The sequence below is a fragment of the Tetrao urogallus genome (genome assembly GCF_951394365.1).
Source record: "Tetrao urogallus genome assembly, chromosome: 2".
Taxonomy (NCBI): Eukaryota; Metazoa; Chordata; class Aves; order Galliformes; family Phasianidae; genus Tetrao; species Tetrao urogallus.
The window spans coordinates 75,348,797-75,374,444 of record NC_136814.1 but is presented as its reverse complement, the minus strand read 5'-3'; the positions used below and the strand labels follow the sequence as shown (position 1 = coordinate 75,374,444).

General features: G+C 42.4%; 2 protein-coding genes across 2 annotated transcripts; both read left to right on the top strand.

Annotated features, from left to right (window-relative positions):
• Positions 1 to 10,996: 10,996 nt before the first annotated feature.
• SMIM8 (small integral membrane protein 8) lies at positions 10,997 to 12,323 on the top strand (the record flags this gene model as incomplete). The annotated part of the gene is made up of 2 exons (XM_079532879.1): positions 10,997 to 11,116; positions 12,165 to 12,323. The coding sequence occupies 2 exons, from the start codon at positions 10,997 to 10,999 to the stop codon at positions 12,321 to 12,323; spliced, it is 279 nt and encodes a 92-aa protein (XP_079389005.1).
• A 2,866-nt stretch (positions 12,324 to 15,189) lies between these two features.
• Positions 15,190 to 22,175, top strand: LOC306944267 (uncharacterized protein C6orf163 homolog; the record flags this gene model as incomplete). The annotated part of the gene is made up of 5 exons (XM_079532750.1): positions 15,190 to 15,337; positions 17,447 to 17,541; positions 18,093 to 18,200; positions 20,445 to 20,647; positions 21,677 to 22,175. 5 exons carry the CDS (start codon positions 15,190 to 15,192, stop codon positions 22,173 to 22,175), a joined length of 1,053 nt encoding a protein of 350 aa, XP_079388876.1.
• Positions 22,176 to 25,648: the final 3,473 nt, after the last annotated feature.

Sequence of the window (25,648 nt, the reverse complement as noted above, 5' to 3'; positions counted from 1 at the left end):
GACAGTAGGATTTACATAAGCTTTGGATCTTTTTAATGTTTGCAGAGATGTTTTAAAATACGCATGAGGTAAATATTTTTGTATGAATGTGGCACTGAGTGATTATGGTATTTTTCCATTACAGTGAGGGCTCAGGTCAGCTTTGTAGCAGTTACTGTGTGTTTAAGGAAGCAGTACTTTTAGCCTTCAAAAATGAAAAAATAGAGCATTTGAATTGAAAATTTTGGCATTTTGTCTGTACAGGTGATGTAGAAGTTGAATACATTTTAAAAAGCCCGTTGACTTTTAGTTTAGGACTTGAGGTCTACAAACTCAACATGAGCCAAAAATGGAAGCATGAATGACTTTGGAGGTGGAGGGGTGAGTGATGTGGGCTGGAGGAGGAAGGAGCATACAGGTGAGAAAAGGCTGGGAAGAACCAGGCTGAGAGCAAGTGCTGGACAAAGAGAAAGGGTTTCTGTTTTCTCGTTAAGTAAAATCTAGCACAGCTGCCATCTGTGATGCTTGTTTCCTTTTTGTTAGCTCTGCTAAATGCAGATAATGATTAGCAATGCAGCTAATGATGTAAAACCACCTGGCTGTTGGCTGCCAGTGAGTCAGGGCTCACGGAGATGGTCCAGAATACTTTCCTGGGATATTTTCCACATGAAGTACTGGCTGAATCGAAACCGGAATGTCCTTCAATATGGGAAATGATGATATGGGAAATTATCATTTCAGGACTGTTCAGGATAGGAATTCAGAACATTTTAGGATAGGAATTAGTGAGAAATAAAACCTTGCTTAAATATTCCAAAACTACTTTTTCATTGATGTGCTGCTGTCTTCAGATCTGTCTTCAGCAATTACAAAATAGTCCTTATGGAAGCACTTTTTAAATCTTGATAGTGTTGCCATTGTCTTAAGAAAAAATGTGTTAGGGTACGAAAGGAACAAGTTAATGCTCATTTTCTTACTTACCAAAACTGACACAGAACCGATGGGCAATAGTTTTCCTTCATGCAGTTCTTGATGGGTTTTGTGTAGTAGCTGTGAAGGCTTCTAGTTGCATTTCTATCCCAAACCATTCTGTGTGCGTGTGCAGCTTTAACAGCAAATACTGGGAGTTTTGTAAAGCTCATTGTCTCCACACACACACTGGTGCAGCACCGTGTGAGATGTTACACTAACTGGCCACAAGCTGGTATTGGAGGCTGCTGTCATTAAGTGCAGCAGCAGATGGGTATTTCTGTTTCTTATACAATCAAATTTATTGTAGAAATAAAGGACAGAAAAAAAGACAAAAAGAAGCTAACTCACACCAGCTTGAAAATCACAGTCAATATTTTTTTTCAAAGTTAATTCCGTAACTGCCACCCCAGTACTTGTAATTGTAATGCTTTGGGACAAACCTCAGCTGGGGTACTGGGGAAGAAAAAACAGTTAACATGCTTTTGGTACCATTTTCTCCTCTTCTATCCTGGCACAGGCAATGAAATCAATTCAGCATTCAGGCAGTTCTGCTCTTTGCAGGCAGCCCTTTCTCTAAAGAGTGTGTTTTCCTCAGATTCAGCACCGACATTGGTTCTTTGATCACAGCAAAGGAAGGAGAATATTTCCCTGAAGTAAGTCTTTCTAGGCATTGGTTTCTGATATCTCAGAGCTTTAAGTTCAGCAGAATACAAATGTCTGTCCCCTTCCTGTTAGCCTGTGTTGCACCCGTAATGAAGAGCAGCAATGCATAGCGTTCAGGAGATGTTTACGTTGTTAATACAAGAGGTATTCCACAAATAGCTACGTGAGCTGCTCTGCATCACCACGGGCTTGGTGAGGTCTATTTGCCTCTTACTGGTTTTTGTCTTTTGAAATGTTTCATATTAGGCTGCTGCAATGGGTCTGGGACTATCCAGCTCACTTGGAGTGGCTGTGGTGTGCCAGCCCTTCTGGTCACTGTCTCAACACATATCAGATCTACCTACCTGGCAAATGCTGTCAATCCCTTTACTGTTCGGTGTCTTCATTCCAGGTTCTTCCAGCTCTGGATACAAAAAGCCTCTTTTTGCTTGTACCAAAGCAATTCTGTGTAATTTCCAAATGCAGCTGTTTGAACAATTGTTTCCATCTGATTTATCATAAACATATGTGTATATATTAAAACTTCATGGAATTTTCATGCCTCTACACCTTTTGTTTCAACATGAATGGATCTAGATAATGCTGAATATGACATACATCATGAATTATCTGCTCAAGTAATGGGGGGGAGGGAGCTAACAGAGGGACAGTTCTTCCTTGGTAACTGTAAAGGACTGATGAGAGCAGAGCGTGTAACAGGAAGATGTTCTCTGACCTTGCAGGTCAGTGGGGTGCGTTTTTCATTTCCCTCCTGTACATTGAGCAGCAGGGACAGGGAGCTGTTGTGGGTTGCCTCTACAGCTGCTGCTCTCTTGTGACCAATGATTCCCTATTTGTGGCCAACACTTGCTGAACCTTGAAATTTTTTGATGTACCTCTTCAGGGGGACACTTCATGGAGCATTGGCAAGTGAGACAACTCAGTTCACTTAAATACAATACAACGCACAGGCATGAAGTTGCCACCAGAAAATAGAGGAAAATCAACTTCTCGGTGGTTTTGGAAATATGGCTGTCAACAATATTAGGACATGGTCTGACTTTACATTTCACAAGATGTGGTACTTTGAAGTTCTATACTGTTTCACTGGATTTATCATCTAAGAAATGCTTTAAACTTTATTCCAAACTTTTTTTTTTTTTTTTTTTTTTTTTTACAATCTCTTTTCCACACAAACCTTCCCAAGGTGCTTTTTGGTGAAGGTTTTCTCAAGGTGCCATTGGCAGCCAGACTCCTCAAAGGCAAATGAGGACCTAAGATGGCCCTGTAAGCAAATGCATTCTTACCTTCCCATCCAGCCCCACCTCCCAGTTCGATGTGGATCCTGGAGGACACCAAGCTCTTTTATTTGTAAGAGTGAAAAGTACGTCTGTTCCCAGGGGACAGAACAGGTGGGAAATGTGAGGTTGGAAATTTGAGGAGTTTTCAGATCCATATGTTTGATCTTAATGTCCTTATCTGATCTACTGATCTGCAGGATCTGCTTAGCAAGAGAGAAATTATACCTGTTGTAGCAGCAGTTGGTACTGGTGAATGAGTCTGAGTACCAGCAGTAATCAGGCCACTGCATTACCAAGCTCAGCACAGATGGGAAACTGCTTTTGCAGTCCCTTGAGCTCACTGCTCATAATGACCTCTGCCTATGGCCAGGGTTCTCCTATAAAACAAGGTTATTTGCTCCAGGATCGATACCATCAGAGCTGAGGTAGGCCATAGGAATGAATGTATCCCTGATTTGCCCTGGGAAGGATGTTGACAAAAGGTGTTCTCAGAAATTGTTCCACAACCACTCCTTTATGCTGCAGGTAAAAAGAGCTAGAGGAATATCAGTTGGCTGATATTCTATCAGTTGTATGCTCTTAAATATATTTGGCTCAATGCTGTGAAACCTAGAACGATCTCCATCTGCAAGCCTCAGGGGCCATGGAGCTTGTTTCATAGTGTTGTTATTCTACCATGAGCCTGGGACTAGCACAGGTAATGGCCCTCTTCCTCCTCCTCTCATGAATCACTTTTCCCCTGGATGTGACTTGAACACACTGTGCCACCAACACACATCCTGTGGTGAGACACCACTTTGGCACTCCGTGTTCCCCTCAGTTATAGAAGTGACTTGCGTTGCTCCCTGAACCCTACATACACACTCTGCTGAGCAATCTGAATGCTCCATCAACTCTGGGGGCATGGAATGAAACTTAATGGGTAAAGCATTTAACTAATGCCACTGTTGCTGAACACATCAAATATGAGTTAACTCCATCGTTGTTGAACATAGAGAATAATTATATCTGTCCTTCAGTGAGGTCTACAGAAGGTTGGGTAATGTGCATGGAATAATGCATCCCTCTAGATTTCAATCAGCTCTGCTAATTTAATTACTTTAAAAGCAGAAAACCTGTCTTTGCACAGAGGAAAATGGGGAAAATAGGTAAGAAAAATGTAAGAAAGAAAAAACAAACCCTACTCAGAAGAAGTGGGGAAAGCGTACAGAGTTATGGGCACAAAGGGACTAGACAGCTCAGAGCAAGGAGGCAAATTATAGGACAAAAGTGCTGTTACTGGAAATAGAGATGGAAGGGTGAGAAAGAGCAGGAAGAATGTGTGCCTGGGAACTGTGGGTCTGTGGCTTCTGCACAGGGAAACAGAACTAGACTTGCAGGCTGAGATGGAAAATCACTTTTTCTGATACAAACATTGCTAATCAAGGGTTTTTCTTATACTTCTCTTATTATACTTAACCTTTTCTTTTCTGGAGAGGGAAAAATCCATAAGCAGTATCAAATAAGGCAGAGAACAGGAACAGAGAATCACAGAGGAAAGCACAAGATCATAAAAAAGCACAGTTGGTAGCAATCTTGAGAGGTCAGCATTTCTAGCTTTTATACAAAAATATATATATGTATATACGTATATGCATATATAACTTAATAAAAGCATGATCTCTTTTCTTTTAAAACACCAAAGATCAGCTCCGTGTTTTGAGAAAAGAAAAAAAAAAAAAAAAAAACGTAGGCAAAAGGGTTCTGTAAATAAACAAATAATTAAACTTAACGTTAAATCTTCATTTTGTAATTGCATTTTCCCCTTATTTTGTTTGCTGATTCTTTGTGCTTGTTTCATGGAATTCCCACAGCGTCCCTCCTATCTAGCAGCAGTCTTAAGTCCACAGGCTGAGAAGCACAGATTTACTTCATTCTCTGACCATAAGAATGCTTCGTCATGCTGACAGCTCTCCCTGACAGATTTTTGTCCAGCTTGTTCTTAAGTTTATGGAAGCTCCACTGCCACCCTAGCAAAACACTTCTATCCCAATGCTGTCCTGCAGAAGAAGAGGCAGCAAGAGACCCCCTAGGAACACAAAGGCATGGTCTAGCTCCATTCAAAGTTACCTCACCGAGCTGGACACACACCAGTTCTCACTTAAGCACTGGCAGTAGGAGCTGAACTGCTGCCAGAAGTCATTCACCTTGCAGTGCCTTTGCTTCTGGACAACAGTCAGAGTGCCATTGCGAGTGGATTTCCAGGCCCTTATGCAAGAGTCAACAAGTGAATGCAGAGAGGTCAGAAAAATTAACTTTGTTCACATAAATTGATTCTTATAAAATGCAGAAAGGGGTGTGTTGTATTGCTACGTATTGCTTTTTAAGGCTGTTTGCAAACAAGCTGGATAAGGCGTATAATTCTGATAAGCTCTGACAAAGACAGCCCTGTTGCTCTGCTGTCTGTTCACACTTGCTTGGACTGTGCTTGTTGCAGTGAAGAAGACCTTATGCTCCTCGGACTGATGCAAGCTCAGGCTTCCCAACCCAGTTCATCATTAGATGCTTCCATTGGAAGTGGAGGCCCCTGGACAACACATGTAAAGTTACTGACTACAGCTTGCTTTTCTCCCACTGATCAACGAAGAGTGATCTATAGACTCTTTGCATTGAATTTCATTGTTGTGAACTCTTCATTAACACATAATGAGACATGGAGCCTTCCCCTGAAAACACCATTAGCCTGGGCAGGGAAATCCATGCTGTGGAGGAGGAGATGTCCATGAGGTGATGTTTATTCCACATCACCCAGGACACCAGGTCCAGAGCTAAGAAAAGCCCAGTCCATTGCCTTCATCTTCCATATCTTATTTATTTATTTTAGCCTCTCACTAGAAAAAAGAAGACTAGACAGGAGATGGTTCGTCTGGCTGGTTTGGGATTACACCTGAGTTCGCGTGGCTTGGGACAAATCCCTTTCCTTTCTGGGCTTCAGTCCCTTAGCAGCCGAACATCAATGTCTTAGAAAATATCACATACATACTACATCTTCAGTCAGTTCATAACCTTAGGCATGCTTGGTGTTCTTTTTTACAGCTAGTAGAAGCTTGTTTTGTATTTGGGAAAACCACAAACACCACTTAACAGCCGCTGGGTGTGATGCTTTGCCAGCTGCTAATTGCTGTGGTCTGTCCTCCACTGCAGATGAATGTTTTTTGAGAGAGGGCAGACACAGTTTACTGTTTTCTTTGTTATTTTGTTAAATTATATAATTTTAAAAAATTAATCTCGGGGGAATCTAAAATGACTTAAGAAAATTGTGGTGTCTGTATGCAACCAACACAACTGTGGCAGCATTTTCTATCAACTTCATGCCAAATAGATCTCTCATCTCTGCCATGCTCTCCCATGCAGACAAAAACTCCCTCTGCAGCAAATGATCTTCAGCCATAATAAGTGTCACAGCTTCATTCAGGCTACTATTCTAAGGTTTTTGACAAGTCTTATAAAAATGAACTGACAAAATCAAAAGATTTCCACCTGAACAAGCAGTAGAAACAAAGTCAGTAATCAGTGGCTACTCTGAAGTTCGTACCTCTTTGGTAGTTATCAGAAAGACGACGAGAGCAGGATTATGTCTGTTTTGTTCTGGCAGATGGGAGGTTTCCATGAGGCTGTTATCAAGCCTAACATTGGAAAACAACCTCTCATTTGTATTTTATGACAAGAAACTCTAACTTACCAGTGTAGCAGTGAGTGATTACAGCTGACCCCCCTCCCCCCCCCCCCCCCCGTTTTCTAGTTGCATTAGCAATCAGCAGTTCATTTCCAAGAAAGGGAGTTGCTGCTTGAAGCCCTGAAAATGGAAACTGCTCACCTAGGTAATTTAAACTAAATGATGAAACCTGATCATCCCTTCTGGCACACCATTCAAACCAGAACCCGAACATGCCTGGTATCATCGGAAAGAAACGAGGAAACTAATGCATTTTTTTTAAGTCACAAGGCTTTATCTGCATCCTCGGAGTGTTCGTCCGTACCACTGACAATACATCAATAACCACTAAAAGCACAAGCTGCACACCCTGTGCTTTCACCTTGGCACAGCTGTGGGCAGTGACCAGCAATGCCTATGAGACAGGGGCAGGCCCAGTGCCCGCAAGGCAAGAAGTAGCATGACTGTGCCAGTCCTGTGTGAACACACGCACATGCTGCATATCCATCCATGCAGAGCTTGCCTTTCGTATGTGATTCCTGCACGAATTCACTGAAGAATCCAGCTAGCTTCCCATTTCAGATGCTCCGTAATTACCAGCTTTTGTCTCATCAAACTCATGCTCTTCAATTATTAACTTTACTGCTGCACCAAAATAGCAAAAAGAGGCCTTTGGAAAATACTGGGTGCTCTTGTTAGTGTTCTGTCTACATTTATTTATTTTTAATTCTGTCCATGTGAAAAACTTCTAATTGCTGTATAGAATTGTGGTTGCATTTCAGAAGTCATAGAGATGTCCTAAGAACCTTGAATGCCAGCAAGCCTGCTCTTTGACAGAAAGCCCACAGTTTTATTTTAATGACTAAGCAATTGAATAGATGTGTATGTCCTGTCCTAGTGCATCTTAACAAGTGTCAGTTCTTTGATCTGTTCTATTTGGCCATTTTTATCTGGCATGCGGCTACATTTCTCAGTCACATTACTAATAGGAACAGAAAGCCCGAATTCACTGCGTCAGGGGAAGGTCAGGTGGGGGCTAGGGAAAAGTTCCTCAGCAGAGGGAAATGGGCATGGCACAGGCTGCCCAAGGCAGTGGGCACAGCCCCAAGCTAATGGAGTTCAAGGAGCATTTGGCCAACACTCTCAGACACAGGGTTTGAGTTTTGATGGTCCTGCGTAGAGTAGGGAGTTGGACTCTATGATCCTTGTGCATCCTTTCCAACTTGGGATATTCTGTGGTTCTGTGATTCTACAATTCCAATAGAATTGTAGAGGGTAAAAAAAATAGTGGGGGTAAAAAAAAAGTGGGGGTAAAAAACCTGAAAAAATCCCCAGCAGCCCATTTGTCCTATTAGAACTGCATAGTTATTATCAAACTGGTTAAATGTCAAAACTGTTTTTCTTTACTTCATTTCTTCCCTCCCAGTTGTATCTCTATCCAACCTCATAACCAAATATTAGGCACTGGCTCTTCCTGCTGCATTTTGGCATGTGGTGGTGTTTGTAAGAGACAAGTAAAGTGTAGGAAGTCTGAAGAGCTCACGGGCCGCACAGCCAGAGCCCCTCACCACGCATTCTTTCTGTCAGACCTCTCAAGTTCCTACCTCTGGAGTCTTCCCAGGAGCTGTGCTCCCTGACTCCAAAATGAAAGGTGCCTATAGCAGAGCAAGCAGTGGACAATAGGGAAAACCCAGTGCTGCAGACACTTCTCTGCTCTTTCTTTACAGGAGAAACTGGCTTTTGCCTTCCAAAGGGGATGCTCCATGTTTTTGTATCATTGTGTTCTCAACCGGAAACAGTTTGCACACTCATTAATGAAAGTATTGCCAAGGTATATTTTCTCTTCCACAATGGACTCAGACAAAAATAATAATTTTTAAAAAATTAAGCTTGATCAGTATTTGCAGAATAACAACTGCTTTAATCTGGGCTGCAAAGCACGGCTGGGTGATTTTTCTGTCTTTTCAAGACAAAGCTGTTAACCATCATTTTAAAAGGCATGTACACAATGCTATGAAACACAAAAGATTTACTTTAACAGATTTTCGTTTCTAACACATTTACTGCCTTAAAACTACTTCGGTTCATCAGCAGTAGGTTCCTGACAAGTGCCGTTGTCTGAAAACTGCCCTCTTTCAACGAGAGGATGCGAATGAGTGCTAGCAGCTGCAAAGTGGCAGAAGGACTCTTGAGACCTTCACGAGCCGAGCAGCAAACACACAGACAGCTCTCAGCGGCACCTCTGCCTCGCTGGAGACCTGTTTATTTCTTCTGCATTTATTTCCTCAACACGGCCATTCTGCTCCGCGTGCAAAAAAAGATTTCCTTTTGCGATCTGTAACCGTGTGCGTCTAAAATGAGGATAAGCTTATCGGTAGCTCGAGGCGTCCTATCCTCATTCTGAAGACAGCTCAAAGCCCTCCCTTTGTGCGGCGCTTGAAATAAGCGGGAGCTGTGAGGTGAATCAGCAAAGATGCGGCGGCACGCCGCTGCTCCCGGCGCTGCATTAGGTTGGCTGTTGCATGCCAACCGCGTCTGCGGGTTACGCTGTCAGATCTGTTCTGTTCTCCGCCGAGACTCTTCGGCGGCTCGAAACGGCGAGGGGACGTGAGTCCCACGAGAAGCAGGAGCTGCTATTAGGTTCTGAATGGTCACAGCGTGCAGCGCGATACTGAATGCGGAATCCCAGAGGAATTCGTTTAAAAGGAAAATAAAGCTCGGTTACAGCCCTAGGCTTCGAAAAGGAAGGTCTGTGCGTGTGTGTGTGTTTACTTTTCAGGAGAGATACTCGGATAATAAGATGAGGGCTGACTTGTAAAGACTCCGGGATACCGAAGATGTTTACAGTTCTATCCTTTATAGAACGCCATCCATGAAAAAATTCTGGACAACTTTATAAGCACTGATGGACTGAGATTTTCAACATCCTTTTGGCTCAGACACCAACAGAGTATCGTCACAGAGGGTAAAGCAGGGCACTTCCCACAGTCGGGAAGCAGAACTGGAAACAGCGCGCAGCCCCAGCTTTTCTTCACTGATCTGCATCGTGGCGAGCGATCAGCAGCCTAACAGCGTTTACCACCTTCCTGCAGCAAAGTGGCTGCATTCTCAAGCAGGCATTTTCTGGTATAAACCCATCCTACCACCACCTGGAAAATGTCACTGTCACGCAGGCTGGCCCTGCGGCAAAAGCTTTATCCGCGTGGCTGCGGTCGGCGAATGACACGAACGGTTGGGAAGAGGTGCCGAGGAGGGAGGACGCTGCTCAGGGCGGCGATGTAAGCTCTTCCCGTCCCCGCGTGGAAGGCGTCAGTGACTCGGGGGACAAATGCAGATGTGTCGTGCACTAAACCTGGGTATAACTACTTTCAATTACACAAGCACCCAAACAAATGAAAGCAGCAACCCACACTCAGAAGTATCTTTTTTCCCCTACTCAATGGTACGCGGAATCAGCTGTGCAGCATATGCCGCCACAACAATAGCTCGGCGACGAGCAGATGGCGTCCCGGCCCTCCCCTCTTCATCCCCCCCTCCCCCCGCTCCGGGCGGCCTCCGGCCACGAGGGGGCGCCATCGCTGAGGTCCGCCCCGCCCCTCCTCTTTCCCCTCCCCCAGGGGTCAGGCCCCGTCAAGAGCGCGGGGTGAGTAGCGGCGGGGGAGGGGGCAGAGGAGGGAGAGCGGGTGCGGAGCGGCGTCCGTTGGTTGGGAGCGCTAACGGTCGCTCTCCGCTGTGAGGGAGCAGCTGAGGCGGCGCTCCCGGGCCTCGCTCCTTGCGGGGTTTCCTCTCGGAAGCCTGCCGCAGCCGAAAGGCCTCTCCCGTGTGCGACATCCCTGTGGGTTGCGGGGCGAGGCGGCCTCAGCGCCCTGTGCCTGCTGGGCTGCCTTACAGCTTCTCGCCGTAGCTCAGCTGTCCTTCGTCATCCCTTGTGCCCTTGTGTGTGAAAATGAGACTGGAGCCTTCGGGTGGTGGTGGTGACCGCACCACTGAGGGACGAAGGCCGGTCCGTCATGTGTAAGGTTAAAAAAGATAAAAAGAATGCGTACTGACTGCTTCGTGTGGCAGTGCTTTTTCAGGTAGTGGTCTGTAGGCAGCGAAAGCATTATCCTAAAAAATAAAAATACATAAATAAAAATATAGGCCTGTTACAAGTGGAAAGACATTTGCAATATGAGCACCTTGAACAGTGTGTTTTAGGATGCAAAATGTGAAAGTTAATCAGATTTGATTGCAAGTCAGTGTGCTTTGGCTGGAGGTAACAGCCAGGTCAGTCGGTAGTGCATGCACTAATTGAAGGCTGAGCTGGAAGACAAGCTGAGTGCATGTTCTGTGAATGTGCTTCTTTTAGTTCATTTCATATATATATATACTTAATTCTGTTTTTAGGAAGTATTCATCATCAGTTGAAATGTCTTCTAGCAAAACTCCGAATGAAAATGAAACGCCCAAAGAGAGAAATCCAGGACTGAGGGCTGCCCGGACAACCACTCTGTTCCGAGCTGTGAACCCGGAGCTTTTCATTAAACCCGTAAGAAGCTCTTGCTGAGAGAAACTTTAAAACAACAATTGCAATTCGGTGTGCATTATCTTACAGTTTCTTGTTACGCAAACCCTGTAACGTAACAAAAAATATTTTTGCTTTTTTTCTACTCTGGTTGTCACGAGCCCAGAGCTTAACATCGTTTATTACAACTTGCATTTCACTGAAATCAGACAATTACATTGACTGGTTATTTTGTACCAAGTCACTTCCAGAGAGAAATTTGTGATCACTTGTAATTTGACAGGTTAAGTAATAGGAGTTCTCTTTCATATTTGAAATGGTCCAAATCATAAAATGCAAGCCTAACACTCAGAAAGCATTATAAAAATACCTCAAAAGTTAATATAAAAGTATTATAAAAAGAGGCAATATTTAACTATTTCTTATATGGAGTGTTTTGGTTTTTTTTTTAAATATAATGAAAGATGGTGACGTGGCAGAGTACTTTAAAAAGGCTTTTAAGAGGATAGCAGTGTATTTTAAATGTATTGGCCAATATTCTTTGCCTACAGCATTTGCTTTTATAATTAAGTTGATGATACTCTGCCTTTACTTACACTTGCAGAATCCAGTGGTGTCAGTAAGACAAGATGAAACCTTGTGGACATAATAAAGGTGGCTTTTGTGGTGATGATAAGTGATCTCTTTTAGGGAAATACAATGAATGCCACTTGGCAGGAGCAGAGCACATTGTTTCAGCGGAATATCCAGATAATTTGTTTGAAACTTGTAGTAGTAACCTGCAATATTTGGCTGTGGCCAGATATTCATGCTCAAGGAGCATTTGCAACCTGCAAAAGACAGAGGCCTCCTTCTTAGAGAGAATTGTTTTTGCTTCCAGAAAATCATGTCTCCTTCTTGCTGTTTATCAAACTCATTTAGGTCAGTCTAAAGGAAGGCAGTGGTGAGTTCTGATATCGCAATAGTTCACTCTTCACTTTGTAAGCTAAGATTGAAGAACGTAATGTTTGTGATGGATGAAAAAATATTTTGACTAAAAACGCATACTGTTGTTTTTGGTTTTTTTTGTCAGAACAAACCTGTGATGGCGTTTGGACTCGTAGCAATTACCCTCTGCGTGGCCTACCTTGGTTATTTGCATGCAACAGTAGAGAATAAAAAGGATCTCTATGAAGTGGTTGACAGTGAGGGGTCCAGATATACGAGGAGAAAAACTTCCAAGTGGGACTGATGACATAAGGAAGGAAATAAGCTAATCAGCCACAGAACTTCTCAAGGCTGAAAACTATTTTTCCTCTGTCTGTTAAAATCATGGCTAAGTCTCTCTTGTGCCTTTTAATCCAGTATAAGTTCCATTATAAAATACCATGGCTGTACAAATAAATTGTAATTAAGATACATACAAACATAAAATTGATTTTTGTCTGTGATCTCTATAGTATGTCTAGACTGGTAAATGCCTGGGAAATTCACGTGGTTCAACTCATTTTCCTCTTCGCTTTCACTAAGTGAAAACAGGGATTATTTAAAGTGGAGTACTTAATGCATTGTGTGAAAAGAAAACGTTGGACTTTTGATCTTTTGAAAGTTGATCATTACAGGGTTGCAAGTAAAAGTAATTTTAAGGTGAGAATATCTGATGAAGATCATTATCAGATGGTGCCCTGTGGGAGTGGCTGGAGGCAGGTAGTTGTGACATTTCCTTAGCGCAGGAGGTGGGCCCACATAAACCTTCCGGCTTCACTTTGCTTTGAGCAAGCTGTGCGGGTGGGTACTTGCCTGTTCCAGCACTGAGGCCTTACCCAGTGCTTCCCCAGCTATGTCTGTATCCGACACTTCTGGCACACCAGAATGTGTGGTGGGTGCTGCGTACCAGTCCAGGGCCTGTTTCTACCTCAAACCCTTGCTATTGATGTGGTTCATTTTTTTCCCATTCAGCTCCTCATATTTACACTCTCTTCAAGGGAACCCAAGAAGTTGAGACACCTCCTTGCTAACCCCCTTCTGGCCAAGGTGGATTCAGTTGTGCCAAGGAAGAAAGGACATGTGAATGGTATCTGCTTTGCTACTCTGGGAGTTAGTTCTGGGACAAAAAATATTGAAGATAGCAAAAAGGTGACAGACTACAGACAGCAGAATCACTATGGAATTTCTCTGTATCTCCATCTAAATCCTTTCTTCTGAACCTCTGATTTTTCTCCTGTCCTGTTTTGTAATTGGCTGTATGCTAAATTTGGCTGGACTTTGGTTAACTGCCTCCTTCATGAGAGGGGAAGTGAGCTATAGAAAAGCATTAGAAAGCCTTTAAAATGTATTGCCCTCTGGGAGCCTGCAGCAAGGGCCTAGTGCTGATCCAAAAGCATGCAGGTAAGGAGAGGGCTTGCCTTTTGGTTGGTGAAAGAATTTCTAGGTAAATTGAATACTCAGAGCCATCAGATGCTCTGTGTATCCTGTAGAACATTTTTTCTTTTTAAGTAGGAGGTGATGGGTCATTAGAATTAGTCTTGAAAGAAGGGCTACACAGGATGCTAGCCATTAACGCGTGAGTCTTGTATGTTTGCATGAACTTAACTAAATGATTAGAAATGCCACAAAAAATGGTCTTCTGTAGCTTTTCTGTAAGCTTTTTAAATCACAGAATCACAGAATTGTAGGGGTTGGAAGGGACCTCCAGAGATCATCGAGTCCAACCCCCCTGCCAAAGCAGGTTCCCTGCACCAGATCGCACAGGTCGGCATCCAGGCAGGTCTTGAACATCTCCAGAGAAGGAGACTCCACCACCTCCCTGGGCAGCCTGTTCCAGTGCTCCGTCACCTCACTGTAAAGAAGTTCTTGCACACATTTGCTATGCTGCAGTTTCCGGCCGTTTCCCCTTGTCCTGTCTCCACTCACCACTGAAAATACACACTTTGATCCTTCTACATGCAGATGATTGGAAGTGAGGAAGCCCATTCTGTCCCATTTTCACATATTTGGGAAAAATACGGGATTTGAGTTCTTAAATTTTGACCTGCATTTTGTGGAGTGAGTATCGATCTGTAAGTTATGGGGGGAAAGGAAGTGAAGAAGGGTGCGAGGCTGATGGTGCCAGACTGGAGGAGTGAATGTTGAGACTTGCAAGTATCTTCTCCATATTTATTTGCATATAAGTGACTTCCTTAATGCTACAAAAATGATACATAATTAGGAGATAAAGCAGTGCAAATGCAGAGAAGAATGTACCCAATTAACAGTCACTATAGTATTAATACTGGTATTGCCATTTTAGTTACCTGATTCATACACATAACAGTGACGTGTGAATTGGGATTTAAGCAAAAAAATACACCCAAGGAGAACTACATTAGTAGTAAAATTTGTTCACACGGAATGCACCGCTCCCTTGGTGCACCTGGAGGATAAGCAGACAGCACTGAGACAGTCTCTTTTGCCCTGTTTCCCTCAATCTCATTTTCAGTACGGTAATAAATATTTACAATGGACGATAGCTGACTTGACAGGAACTGAGTCAGAATGATTTTCCATGCAGAGGCTTTTTCAGCTCCTTGCCTGTCCCATATCTTCAGTGCTGACTTTCCCATCTTTACCAATAGCAGCAACAGAATGCCGTGATTCAGACATCTGAAGCAGTAGCTATTGTTCTGCTCCTAAAATCTCCTCCGAATACACGGTTTGAATGGAAATTGTTGACATCCAGCAACAAAAAGTTGCACTACAAAGCCAAAGCCTGCTGTGCCGCTGCTGAACTATTACCAGGCAAGCTCTGTGAGCACAGAATCCCACCTGGTAACAGTTGCTATGCGGGGGGCTGTACCAGGGCTGGAAGGGGTCACTTCACACAAACCTCTCTCATCTGCCTGCATCTTCTGTGCGTTACTGAGCTGGCAGCATGTGAATCTCAATCTGAAGGCAAACATTTCCAGTAACTTGGTAGAAATCAGTGGCTTCTCATTCATCCCTGGCTTGCATGTATTTTTTTTTTTTTTTTTTTTTTTTTGTAGCAATAATAAGGATTTAGCCTGCAAGCAAGAGAACTATCCAAAGTAGAGTTCTGACAGTTCAGTAACCGTGTTGCAGAAAAGTACTAGCGCACCACAATGATTAGAAGCACAGATTTGGATTCCTTTGTTTGCTGCGCTGTATGTTCAAAAATAATTCCACCGCCACCTTCTAACGCTACTTTTGATCGGATTCGGGAGTATAAACCTTTCAGGACACGGTACTACACTCATCGTGATATACTGGGTGAGTTTGTTTCTGAAAGCCTTGCTTCACACCCTGAGAATTAGGAAAACTCAAAGTGCTTCTATATCCAAGACTCGAGAAGACGTCTTGGTAAGAAAACTGCAGCAACCTTCTGAATACACTTAGATCCTGCATATTCAGAGGGAGGCAGGGTCAGCTGTCCTGTGGTGCATGAAGGCATTCAGATTTGCGCACAGTGGAGTGTGCAGCAGAATTAGCTGTAAGTCTTAGCAAATGTTTTGTAAGGCTCACTTGGCTGACATTTGCAACATTCCCTCATTCTTCTACAGCTAGGCTGCTGCATCCTGAATCCCACCTTCTCATACCTGAATCTGGTTGTTGACCATCACTTGAGCCAAGTTCAAACCTTATTTCAGTCAAAACCGATTTTTCCTTTGCTACTGATAGGATTATGAACAAAAAGAGTCTTTCATCCTGCTATTTTAGCAGAGTTATCATCCTAAATCTCAATGTTATGTCTGTCTTACACATAGCACAACTTAAACGTGAAGAAGCATATTCACTATATTAACTGTAGGAAAGAGCTAAGCATCTGACAAACTGCTCCAAAGAAAGATACAGCATGCTGGTAGGAACACTCCAAAGCTGAGGGTTGGTTTTTCTGGCATAGCAGAATTGTAACCTCAAAGATGAAGGAAAACATATGGTCGCATTCCTATGTTTGAGGATCTGACACAAGCCTGAAGCATCTTTATAAGCTATGTCTAATTATCATAGAGCTTTCTGATCACTGGTATAAAGTTTTGTAGAAATTGTGTTGTGAATTTTAATTAACACATGTTGCAATAGGAGTGTGTTTGGTTTCTATTTTAAACAAGCAGGAGATTGTCAGTGGGCTGAGAGGAATGGGGTGAATGCTGGGTATGTCTCAGGAGGCAACTGCATTGACATATACAATATAAAGCATGTCCAGAAAGCTATAGGAACTCTTTTTAAACTTATTTCTTGTTACTGCCTAGTATAATGAACTGGGGAAAAGCTATGCAGCCAGGGCACAACGTGCTTCTTGTTCAGATTTCCACATTGTTGGACTTATGTTTATTTTGCTAATTTAAATCAGTTGACTCCTTGTCTCATTCTTCTGCCCTTTTCCAAGTACTTCATGTTAGCTCCATGAAAGAACTCTGCCCACCTGTAAAGTAGATGGGGAAGATTGGAATGGAAGATTGAAAGAGGGGGATTCAGCCCTGTACTGGCTGTTTGAAAGCTCTGGTCCTTTTTTGTTTTCTTAATAACTTAGGGTAAGAATATGTGACTCTTCAGCCCTGCCATGCATGGAGAATGGGATCCAAGGCAATGCTTAGGCAAGACACTGAGTAGGAAAGGGGGTGGATCTGAAGTCCTCTTTTTGAGGTGGGGTTTTACATTGCAGGAAGTCAACTTTATCCACCTCTCTCCAGCATCTTCTCTTCTGGGTAACCCTAGGTGCTGAAGACTGACCTGAACAAGCAGGGCTGCCTGCTTGCTTTTATGACTAGGAGGAGATGGTGGTGCTGATATCTTATTTAGACTCCACCCCCTGTGCTGACAAAGGGAGCAACCCCCATCCTACGCTCAGGGCAGCGGCATGGTTCAATTCTTGCTGCTCCACTCCTTCTTTCCAGAAGGGATTAGTTGTGCTCCTGCACCACTGCCCTGGGCCTTCCTTGGGTCCAGCAGCCCCAAAGGCAAAGGAATTTTTTTGTATGTGTGTGCTCTGTTCCAAATACCTAAAAACCCACACCATTATTTCTTGTGTGCTCCAAGAGCAGCATGAAGGCATCTGAGAATCTTCCTCAGCTTTGGAATGTTAAAATTTGCACCTTCAGAAAGCGGATTTAATTATGCTTAAGTTCTGAGCCAGGACTCTCCTAATTCCATAAGGCCCTTTTTCAAAGACCAACTTGTATTACTGCATTCATGGAACCACCTAAGCTACCAAATGCTTACCTACATGTAAATGTATGTGAAATTAAACTGCATGGGTTTTAGCCTTTTAATGTTTAACTTAGCTGTAGAACCAAACAAAGCAGTGAGAGGAGAAGGCAGAGTTTTCAGCATTCTGGTTATTTGCTGTGTGTGATCCTCTTTCTTTTGTTGGTTGTACAGAGATTGGTGCAAGCATTCAACAAGAGGAGCATGAAAGGAAGGAAGCAGAGATACAAGAGCGCATTGAGAAAATGAAAGCTGAGCTTTGGTGTCAGGTAAGTTATTTTATACTACTGTCATTGAAACTGTGATGATTCTTTGGAATAATTAATAAGCAACTTAGAGGTTACGGCAACAAAGCTGTTATTAATTTCTGCTCATTCCTTGTTCAGCTTTTTGAGTGCACATATTTCTGTGTGCACATATTTCCACAGTTTCAGATCTCAACAAAGCCTGCTTTGAACCCGCAACAAATTTTACCTCTGGCCAGAAAACAGCTTCTAAAGCATGCAAGAGTTATTGGCTAGTAAAGCTGTTCCCTGTAGTGCTGTGTAAGATTCTGAAACTGCCCTTCATGTCAAATATATATAGGCAGTGGTTAGTACTCTGGCAGCTCAGTGCTATTGTATTGAGCACATTCTTAACAGGAATTGCTGTTGATTAAATTATCAAAGGGAACAAAATGCATTTTACCATGCGGTTTAAATTAATTTGCCTTGATTTTTTTAAATAGAAAATGCAAAACAATCAATTACATGATCTCTGCTTTGTCTTAATAGTATGTTAATAATAAGCAGCCATGTTTATATAATAATCTGTTTTAAAGGCTGAACAGTACAAAGAAGATGCAGTGGATAAAGCTCTCACGGAGGCAACTGCTAACTACAGTGTGTTTGTACAAGACCTTAAACTAAAACTTGAGAAGGAAATAAGGGTATGGAACAGTTTGCTCTCTTTACATGGGAAATATGGTGGTATTATCTTTTTGACACCTTAGAATGTCAGTCTATGTTAAAAATGTGTTATTTTTCTTATGTTTGAGATATCCAGGACCTTCATTCATGAACTCCAGCTCTCAGCTAGCTGGATCTTTAGTTTGCTTTCAGCACATCTCGCTTTGTTTTTTTATTGAATCAAGTTTGTGGACCTTGTTGGAAGTTGGCTGTAAGGCCCTCATTTAGCCAGCCACTTAAGCTGATTAGTGAACTTCTTAAGGTCAGTTAAACACAGGCTTAAATTTAAATCTCTTCTAATGTGTACATCAAAGCTGGAAATGTACTGAATCTGATGTACTGAACCTGGAGTCTAAATGATGCAGCAGAGGAGAAGGAAAACTGCCAGCATATGTGTATTTCTAAATAAGGCATGCCAACTGCAGCTTTGTATTTCTATACACATTTAGCACATACTTTACATGGCTGTTTGGATATCTGGGAGAAGACCCAGAGATTTGTGTGAGGAGAGGGGAAGGCAGCAGGGTTCCCTACTCCCTGCTCTGTGTTAGCAGGCTGCATACTGCTGGCACTGCCTTCCATCAGCCGATGGGGTGCCCACAGGGAGTTGCCTGAGTGTTTGCTTGTGTATTTTGTTGCATACAAGATACTAAATAGCTGGCTGTTTGTACTGCAGGCTGTCACAGCACTGTGCTTGGCATTTCAAGAAGAAAAGCAGTGAAGTTTATAGTGGTCTTAAGTTTCTGGCAGAGCTCACTTCATTTTATGGAGCTACTTTTCAAGGGAGCTCTGTCTTTTGCTGTCACGGCATCTGCTGACAATAGCTGGCAGAAGCTCAGTTCCTCGTGTTTAACCATTCAATTACATACCATAAGCTTGTTATACATCTCTGTAGAGCTCAGCGCTCGGGGTTTGAATACGTATTATTTGCGTGGGAAAAAATTGGCTCCTGTGATTTGGGAGCAGAGAGAGAATTCTACAGCTGAAACAAAAGAAAAAGCAGTTATAACTGAGGTGAGGACATGTTTCAGGTTTTGTAGTCCATCTTTCTTGCAGTTCATTTTATGTGAGCTAGCTCCTTGTAGCTTGGAGAGGTGATGGCAGAACATTTACTCAACATCTATCTGAGCAAACAGTGGCAGCCAACAATGCCTCTCGCTGAGTGAGTGATGGAAATTCTTTCATGTGTAGAATAACTACACAGGACAACTGCTTTCAGCTGGTGGCCTCAGAGCTGCCTTTCTGCATCAATGGCTTTACCTGGGCTTCTTGTAGGCAGCCCCTAGTATTTTTCGCTCCACTTCTTAGCAGTAGACAAACAACCAGTATCCACAAAAATGTGAATGATGGCAAAGCATCATAGGTCATTGGGCAGAGAGTTAGGTGGGCTGAGCTGCTTTCCTGGGTAGTTGTATTTGGCAGGGATTTGGCCTGTAGATGGCAACAGATGTGTATTGGTATAGGTTGAGTTGTCTGATATTCCACGTGTGTGTATGTCCATCCAGACAACCTAAGAATAGTGTTGTTCACACCTTTATTTACCAAACCATGCAGTATCTTGGTGACAAGCATAGCAAGGACCAGACTTCATCTCACTCTGAACCATGTCACCAGCCATGTGAGCTTGTGAAGAAAGTATATCAGGGAATGTTTAGTGTCTTAAGCATAAAACATGGAATGTTGTATGGATGTGGAATGATGCCTTTAAGGACAAGATTAGTTCAGTGCCCTGTTTACTGGTGATGAAAGATGCAGAGAATCTCTAAGTAATACAAAGCAAGGTCTTAGGAAGACATCCAATGGGCCTGGTGTTGTGAGGAGAGCTGCATGGAAGCAGAGGACATGCTACCTGTGGATAGCATGGTACTGAAACAGCAGTTTTCACTGCCTGAATTGGCATCAGGCAGTCATAAAGATATCAGGATTTTAGTTACATTTTAAAAACAGCTCCAGAATTTTTATATTTGCAGTGTACATATTGCAGAGTGTAAGTTTGTGAATACCCCCATGTAAAATTCCCAGCTGATGAAAACAGTTCCCTCTGTTACACCACAGTCCTGAGCTGCTGACTAAGCTCTGGCCACTCTTAACCTATAACCTTACAACAAATCATTGTATTGCCCCGTAATGTTTTCCTGAAGGCTGTTGTTCTGCTGGGCTTTGCCTGAAGATGACTAAATAATAAATAGTAACTGCTGCTCACATCTAATTTTAACCTTGCTTAGGAAGTGGTGAGGAAGGCAAAGGCAGAGATGAAGGAGTACATGGAGGAGGAGCAGAGGAGAGAGACTGAAGCCACAGAGCAGCGCATGGCTCACAAGCTGCGGTGTGCCCTGCTGGAGTGTGCCAAGGAGAAGATGCAAGCCGTGGCTGAAGCCAGGAAGCAGGAGAGGGAGGTGGCACTGAGTGAGGCGGCCATGCAGCACAGGTACTCCTAGTGCTTTCCTGACTTGGCTGGTAAATGTGCTGTGCTAGAGAAAATGACCTTTATGTCAATGTGGCAGATCTTCTAGGGAAAGACTCTTCAGAAAAAAGCTATTGGAAATGCCAAGTGGCCAGTAAAAGTCCTGAGTTCCCTCACTGACTCCACATACAGAAGTAAAACCTATTTTGTTCCTGAATGCAAGTACCACAGATAAAATCAGGGGTCCAAAAGTTTTGCTTTTTGTGACTGATGTGCAGTTACTGGAAAAATGGGCTCATGGGCCTGTTGTGCCATGAAAGACATCTCTGCAAAACTGGGAAAAAAAAAAATTGTCTATGAGGAGATCTGTAGGGTGTAGGATAATTTATTCACATAGATAAGCAGTGGAGGGAAAAATAACAGAGGGCAGAAATTATCTTCTCTACATTCAACTCTTTGGCTCTGTAGCCTTAATGGTGCCTGATCTATCATTCCTTACATGTCCCTGAGCCGGCTCCGGTGAGCAGCCCCGTAAAGTTTTGTGTTATAAATTCCGTGTTTTATTACTGACCTGCTGAAACAAAGATGTTCTCAGTACAACTTAAAAAAAGATTACAGATGAACCTGCAGTTTAGAAATCAGTTCCTATGTTTCATTTCAAGACTGCATTTTTACTTGGGAGCAGAGTTGTTCAAAGTCTGTTTGAAAATGAGTGTGTTCTTAAATGTCAGCCTAAAGAGAGACCTGGATGAAGCATGAAATATTAATGCTTTAAATTACATTTTTTCATCTGGAAACAATCATCATCAAAATATCACTGGAAATCCTTGGAGAAGCAGAATCTTCTGTGGTTGGATACCCAGCTACCCTCCTCTGTGTCATCAGTGGCCTTCTTTTATTACTCAATTTTGTTATAGAGGTCCTATGTAAGTCTTGATTTCATGTATATTTGTAGTTGAATAAGAAAGGTTTTTGGAATAGATAAATTGTTTTATTTTTTGTAATCATTAATAGCAAGTGTTCCATACCATGATTTTCTTCTTTTTAAAATAGAAAGCACATAGAGCAGCTCAAAGAAGAAAGCATGTTAGCTGAGGAGCTATATCGTAAGACTGTAGAGCAATTAAACAAAGGCAAATGTAATGAGATGAACGTTGCCCTGAGTATCAAACAAAAAGAGAAGCAGATTGAAATGGAGAAACAGATGACAGAATTGAAGACTGTACATCTTGATGAACTGGAAAAGGTGATGATTACGCTGAGAACAGCTGAAGACCAGGTAAAGGCTCTTGAACAAAAACTGGAAAGGATGAGAGCTTGGAAGGACAGCTTGGAAACTGAAATACAAGCAACAAGACAAGCTTTTCAAAAATATATTGATGCAACCTTTCCTAACCTGTCCCCGGGACAAGCAGATTTTATTCTGCCATTCAGAACAACATTTGAACCAAAGGACATCCCAAAAGAGGCAGAAGGCAATGACAATGAATGTAAGAGAGCTGGTACTGAGAGTATGAGGGTCACAGCCATGAGTAAACAGCACTTCAAGTAGGTGATGCTGAAAAATAAATTCATTGCAGTTCACTGAATTGCATGAGTGTGTTTGGAATTTTTATTAGAGAAATAATATTTAGAGAAAAATAATCACCACTATATTAAGTAATGAAGTGATAATCCATGCTGAGAAATTATCCATTAATTTCCATGAAAGTTCACCAGGTGAATCTGATAACTTTCTGTATTAAATTATACAAGGTGACCCTACCCTTGCTTCTTCAATAAATTGGATTCCATATTCTGTTCTGGTAGACTATTGCATAATAATATGGTACCCGGATAGAGTGAAGTGAGGTAGGACAGGTCTGGAACTGGCCTCTGTTATGTTCAGAATAAAGAGAAGTCAGAACAGCAGCTGGCAGACAAAAGAAAGTACATTATTAAAAATGCAAGAAGAAACCTTCCATCCACCTTCTTTGGATGTAATTTTGAAACACTTATATTGTGCATTAACTTATTTGTCCAGTTTTTGGTTGTGGTTGGTTTTTTTTTTAATTTTAAGTGAAATAGAATTCTTAACCAGAACACATAAGATTTTCTAGAAGGGTTCTGCAGATTCTCCTGAGTATCCTAGATGTTTCACATTATCAACTGGTCTAGCAGCAGTTTATGCTTATGAATTCTGGAATCTTTCACCACAAGAAAAATGATAGAATCATTTGTGTTGGAAGGAACCTTAAAGATCATCAAAAAGGTTCAACAGTGAGCAGATTATGACAGTTAGTAATGGGGAGTGGTGGTCTCCATCTCCAAAAAGCTTACAGCCACCTCTAGAAATCATATAATCACAGAATATTCCAAGTTGGAAGAAACACACAAGGATCATCAAATCCACTTCCTGGCTCCACTCAGGACCGCCCAAAATTCAAATGCTGCTTCAACACTGGCAGGTTTGGGGCCATGATTGGGCCAATGACCACAGGGGCTGTGTGCCAGCAACTGGAGAGACTGCAGTGTGCGTTGTGTGGGCACTTATGCTAGCATAAATCTCTAGATTATAGATTATAGATGAAGATGGATAAGCTAACTAACAGGATTAAAAGCATAGGAGCCAAGTAATCAAGTGGCTGTAAGCTTGGACCAGATGCTAGAGAGACTGGAAGGTATGAAAGTTGACTACCCAGAGGACCAGGAGGTCAGAGCCCAGAAATGAGACTGTGAGATCTGAAGGTTGACTGCTTATGACTGTGAGGTCATAAGCCTCAGAATGAGCTACTAGACTTGCACTTGTTTCAGAAAAAGCAGTTACTCTCTCTTATAGCCCACTTTTCTGGGATGCAGTTGTAGTTGAACTGACTGATAGAGACTGTGGCTGTCTACACTTTGGGATAAGAGTACTCTGTGGTTCATGCTAGCCCTGAATCCCTCAGCCATCTAGATCAGGCTAAGCATCCCTGTGAGGGCATATCCTATGCCCTTCCTAGCTTACAGCCCTGGGGGTGTATTTGGAGCCAGGTGACAGGGACCTGAGATCTGGTCAGCTGTGTCTGTACACATACACGTGGCAGGCCTGCTGTGGGGTCAACGTATTTGCCAGTGTATGCATAGTTCATAATAGCCTGGGCAGTTGGGCAGTGGTATCACTTCTCCTTGTCTTTTGGGAAAGGAAAAATCATGTTGTTTTTTTTTTTTACAATTTTCAAATGTTAACGTGCACTTGCAATGGCTCTGCTTAGGAGCAGCTTGTCCTCTTAAGCCTGGCTGTGTGCAGCAAACCTTAATAATGCTTGGTTGTGTGGAGATGGATGGAACCACAGCTTGGCATCAGTGAATGCCTTTGCAACACAAATGAACAGACAGGCTAGTTAGCTGTGGGATGAGTGCTGGACATGGAGACCGTTTGTAATTAATACTATTCAATATTTCATAGAAGTATTTTAGAAATGAATATATCTACCTAAGCCGAGTTTAAAAGATTTTTTTCTCCCTTCTAGTTGTATCATTGCACAATATTTGTGATGAATATTGTTGACTTAAGTACTGGGGAAAAAAAAAGTCAACTTTTCATGATCTACAGATTTCTGCGTGTGAGATATTTACCTGGTGAAATTGGTGAGTGCACAAGCTATTGGTAGCTAATAAAAATTGGCATTTTGAACATACACATAAGGCTTTTACTGTGTAAAGCAGAGACTGCATATGTTGTTGGATTTTGCTGCTGTTTGAGAAGGACTGTTGTCTGAAAAGTAACACTACCCACATTACTTGCATTCTGAATCAAACTGAGCATGAGTACGTGCTTTTTGACTGTTAGTCTGGGTGAGGCAAATAAAGATAACATCTGGATGCTATGGCACTGCTGATGTTATGTATTGATGGGTGAGTGTGTCCTAGAACAGGGATCTGCATGAATAATATAGAAAGCAGGGTATCTCTATTAGTCATTCAAGATCTGTCTAAAATTCCCAGAAATACCATAGTTGTTGTGTCCTGGAACAGTGAAACTTTCTGTCTGTAGCACTGCTGTGAAAGACTGAAACGTGTGTTGTCTAATTACTGGAGCTGAGCAGCTGAACTAGTAGGGAGCTGCAGAGTGTGTCTGATAAGGAGCTGATTAATAAACTAAAGACATCTTGCTCATTAGCTCCTCAAAGGCCTGCAGAAGAGATCTGCAATATCTTTAAAGGAGGATTCGCAGACTGTGAAACCTCTAAGTGCTTTACAGGGAGAAATGAAGCGTGAAACAGACTAATGATGTGAGCAATGTCTGCAGCGTGAGTGCACACTCTGTGTGTGTGTCAGGCAGCTAATGAGTGCAGAGCTTCCTGGGCAACAAACAGCAGAGTGAGCATGCCTTGTCCATGCATCCGTGTACCATATACTCATACATAAAGGGTAATTGTGATTTAGGTTACTGGTGCAGTTTCTTTTGCTGTGTTTAGTTAGCAGCAGTCCAGTATTACGTTTGCTGCTAATTAAAATACAGATTGGGTAAACGATCTTCAGTGAGTAAGCACAAAGTTCATCAAGTGGCTGCGTGAGGTGCAAGTGCTGGAGCAACTGGCATTAATGCTGGCTAACAGAGACATTATGTGGGTGTGCTGGGGGTACGTAGAGGAGAGTTTGGCCTTTGGAAATTACAGCAGTGACTGGATAAAGGACAACTACTATAAGGAAGAATGAGCCAACAACACCAAAAGAAACTCTGTTGGGAGTGAAAAAACTTGTGTTTCCTCCAGTGTAGATCCAGATCCAGTGTAGATCCAGATGTGACTAGCAGTTAGTGTGTCACCTGAGCTTTCTTTGGACTGTGAACCAATGGAGAGTCAGATAAACAGCCTGATTAATAAAGGCAAAAAAGCTAATTCCAAGTAGAAGAGTAAATAGAACCGCTGTACCCTAACTGTGACATGGCCTGACCAAATCTTGGCTGATTAGCTATTTATCTTGATCTTTATTATACCTGTCTCTAGCACTTTGTTTTGGTTTCTCTTAAAAGCACATCTGCCTTGTGCTTTTTACTCATTC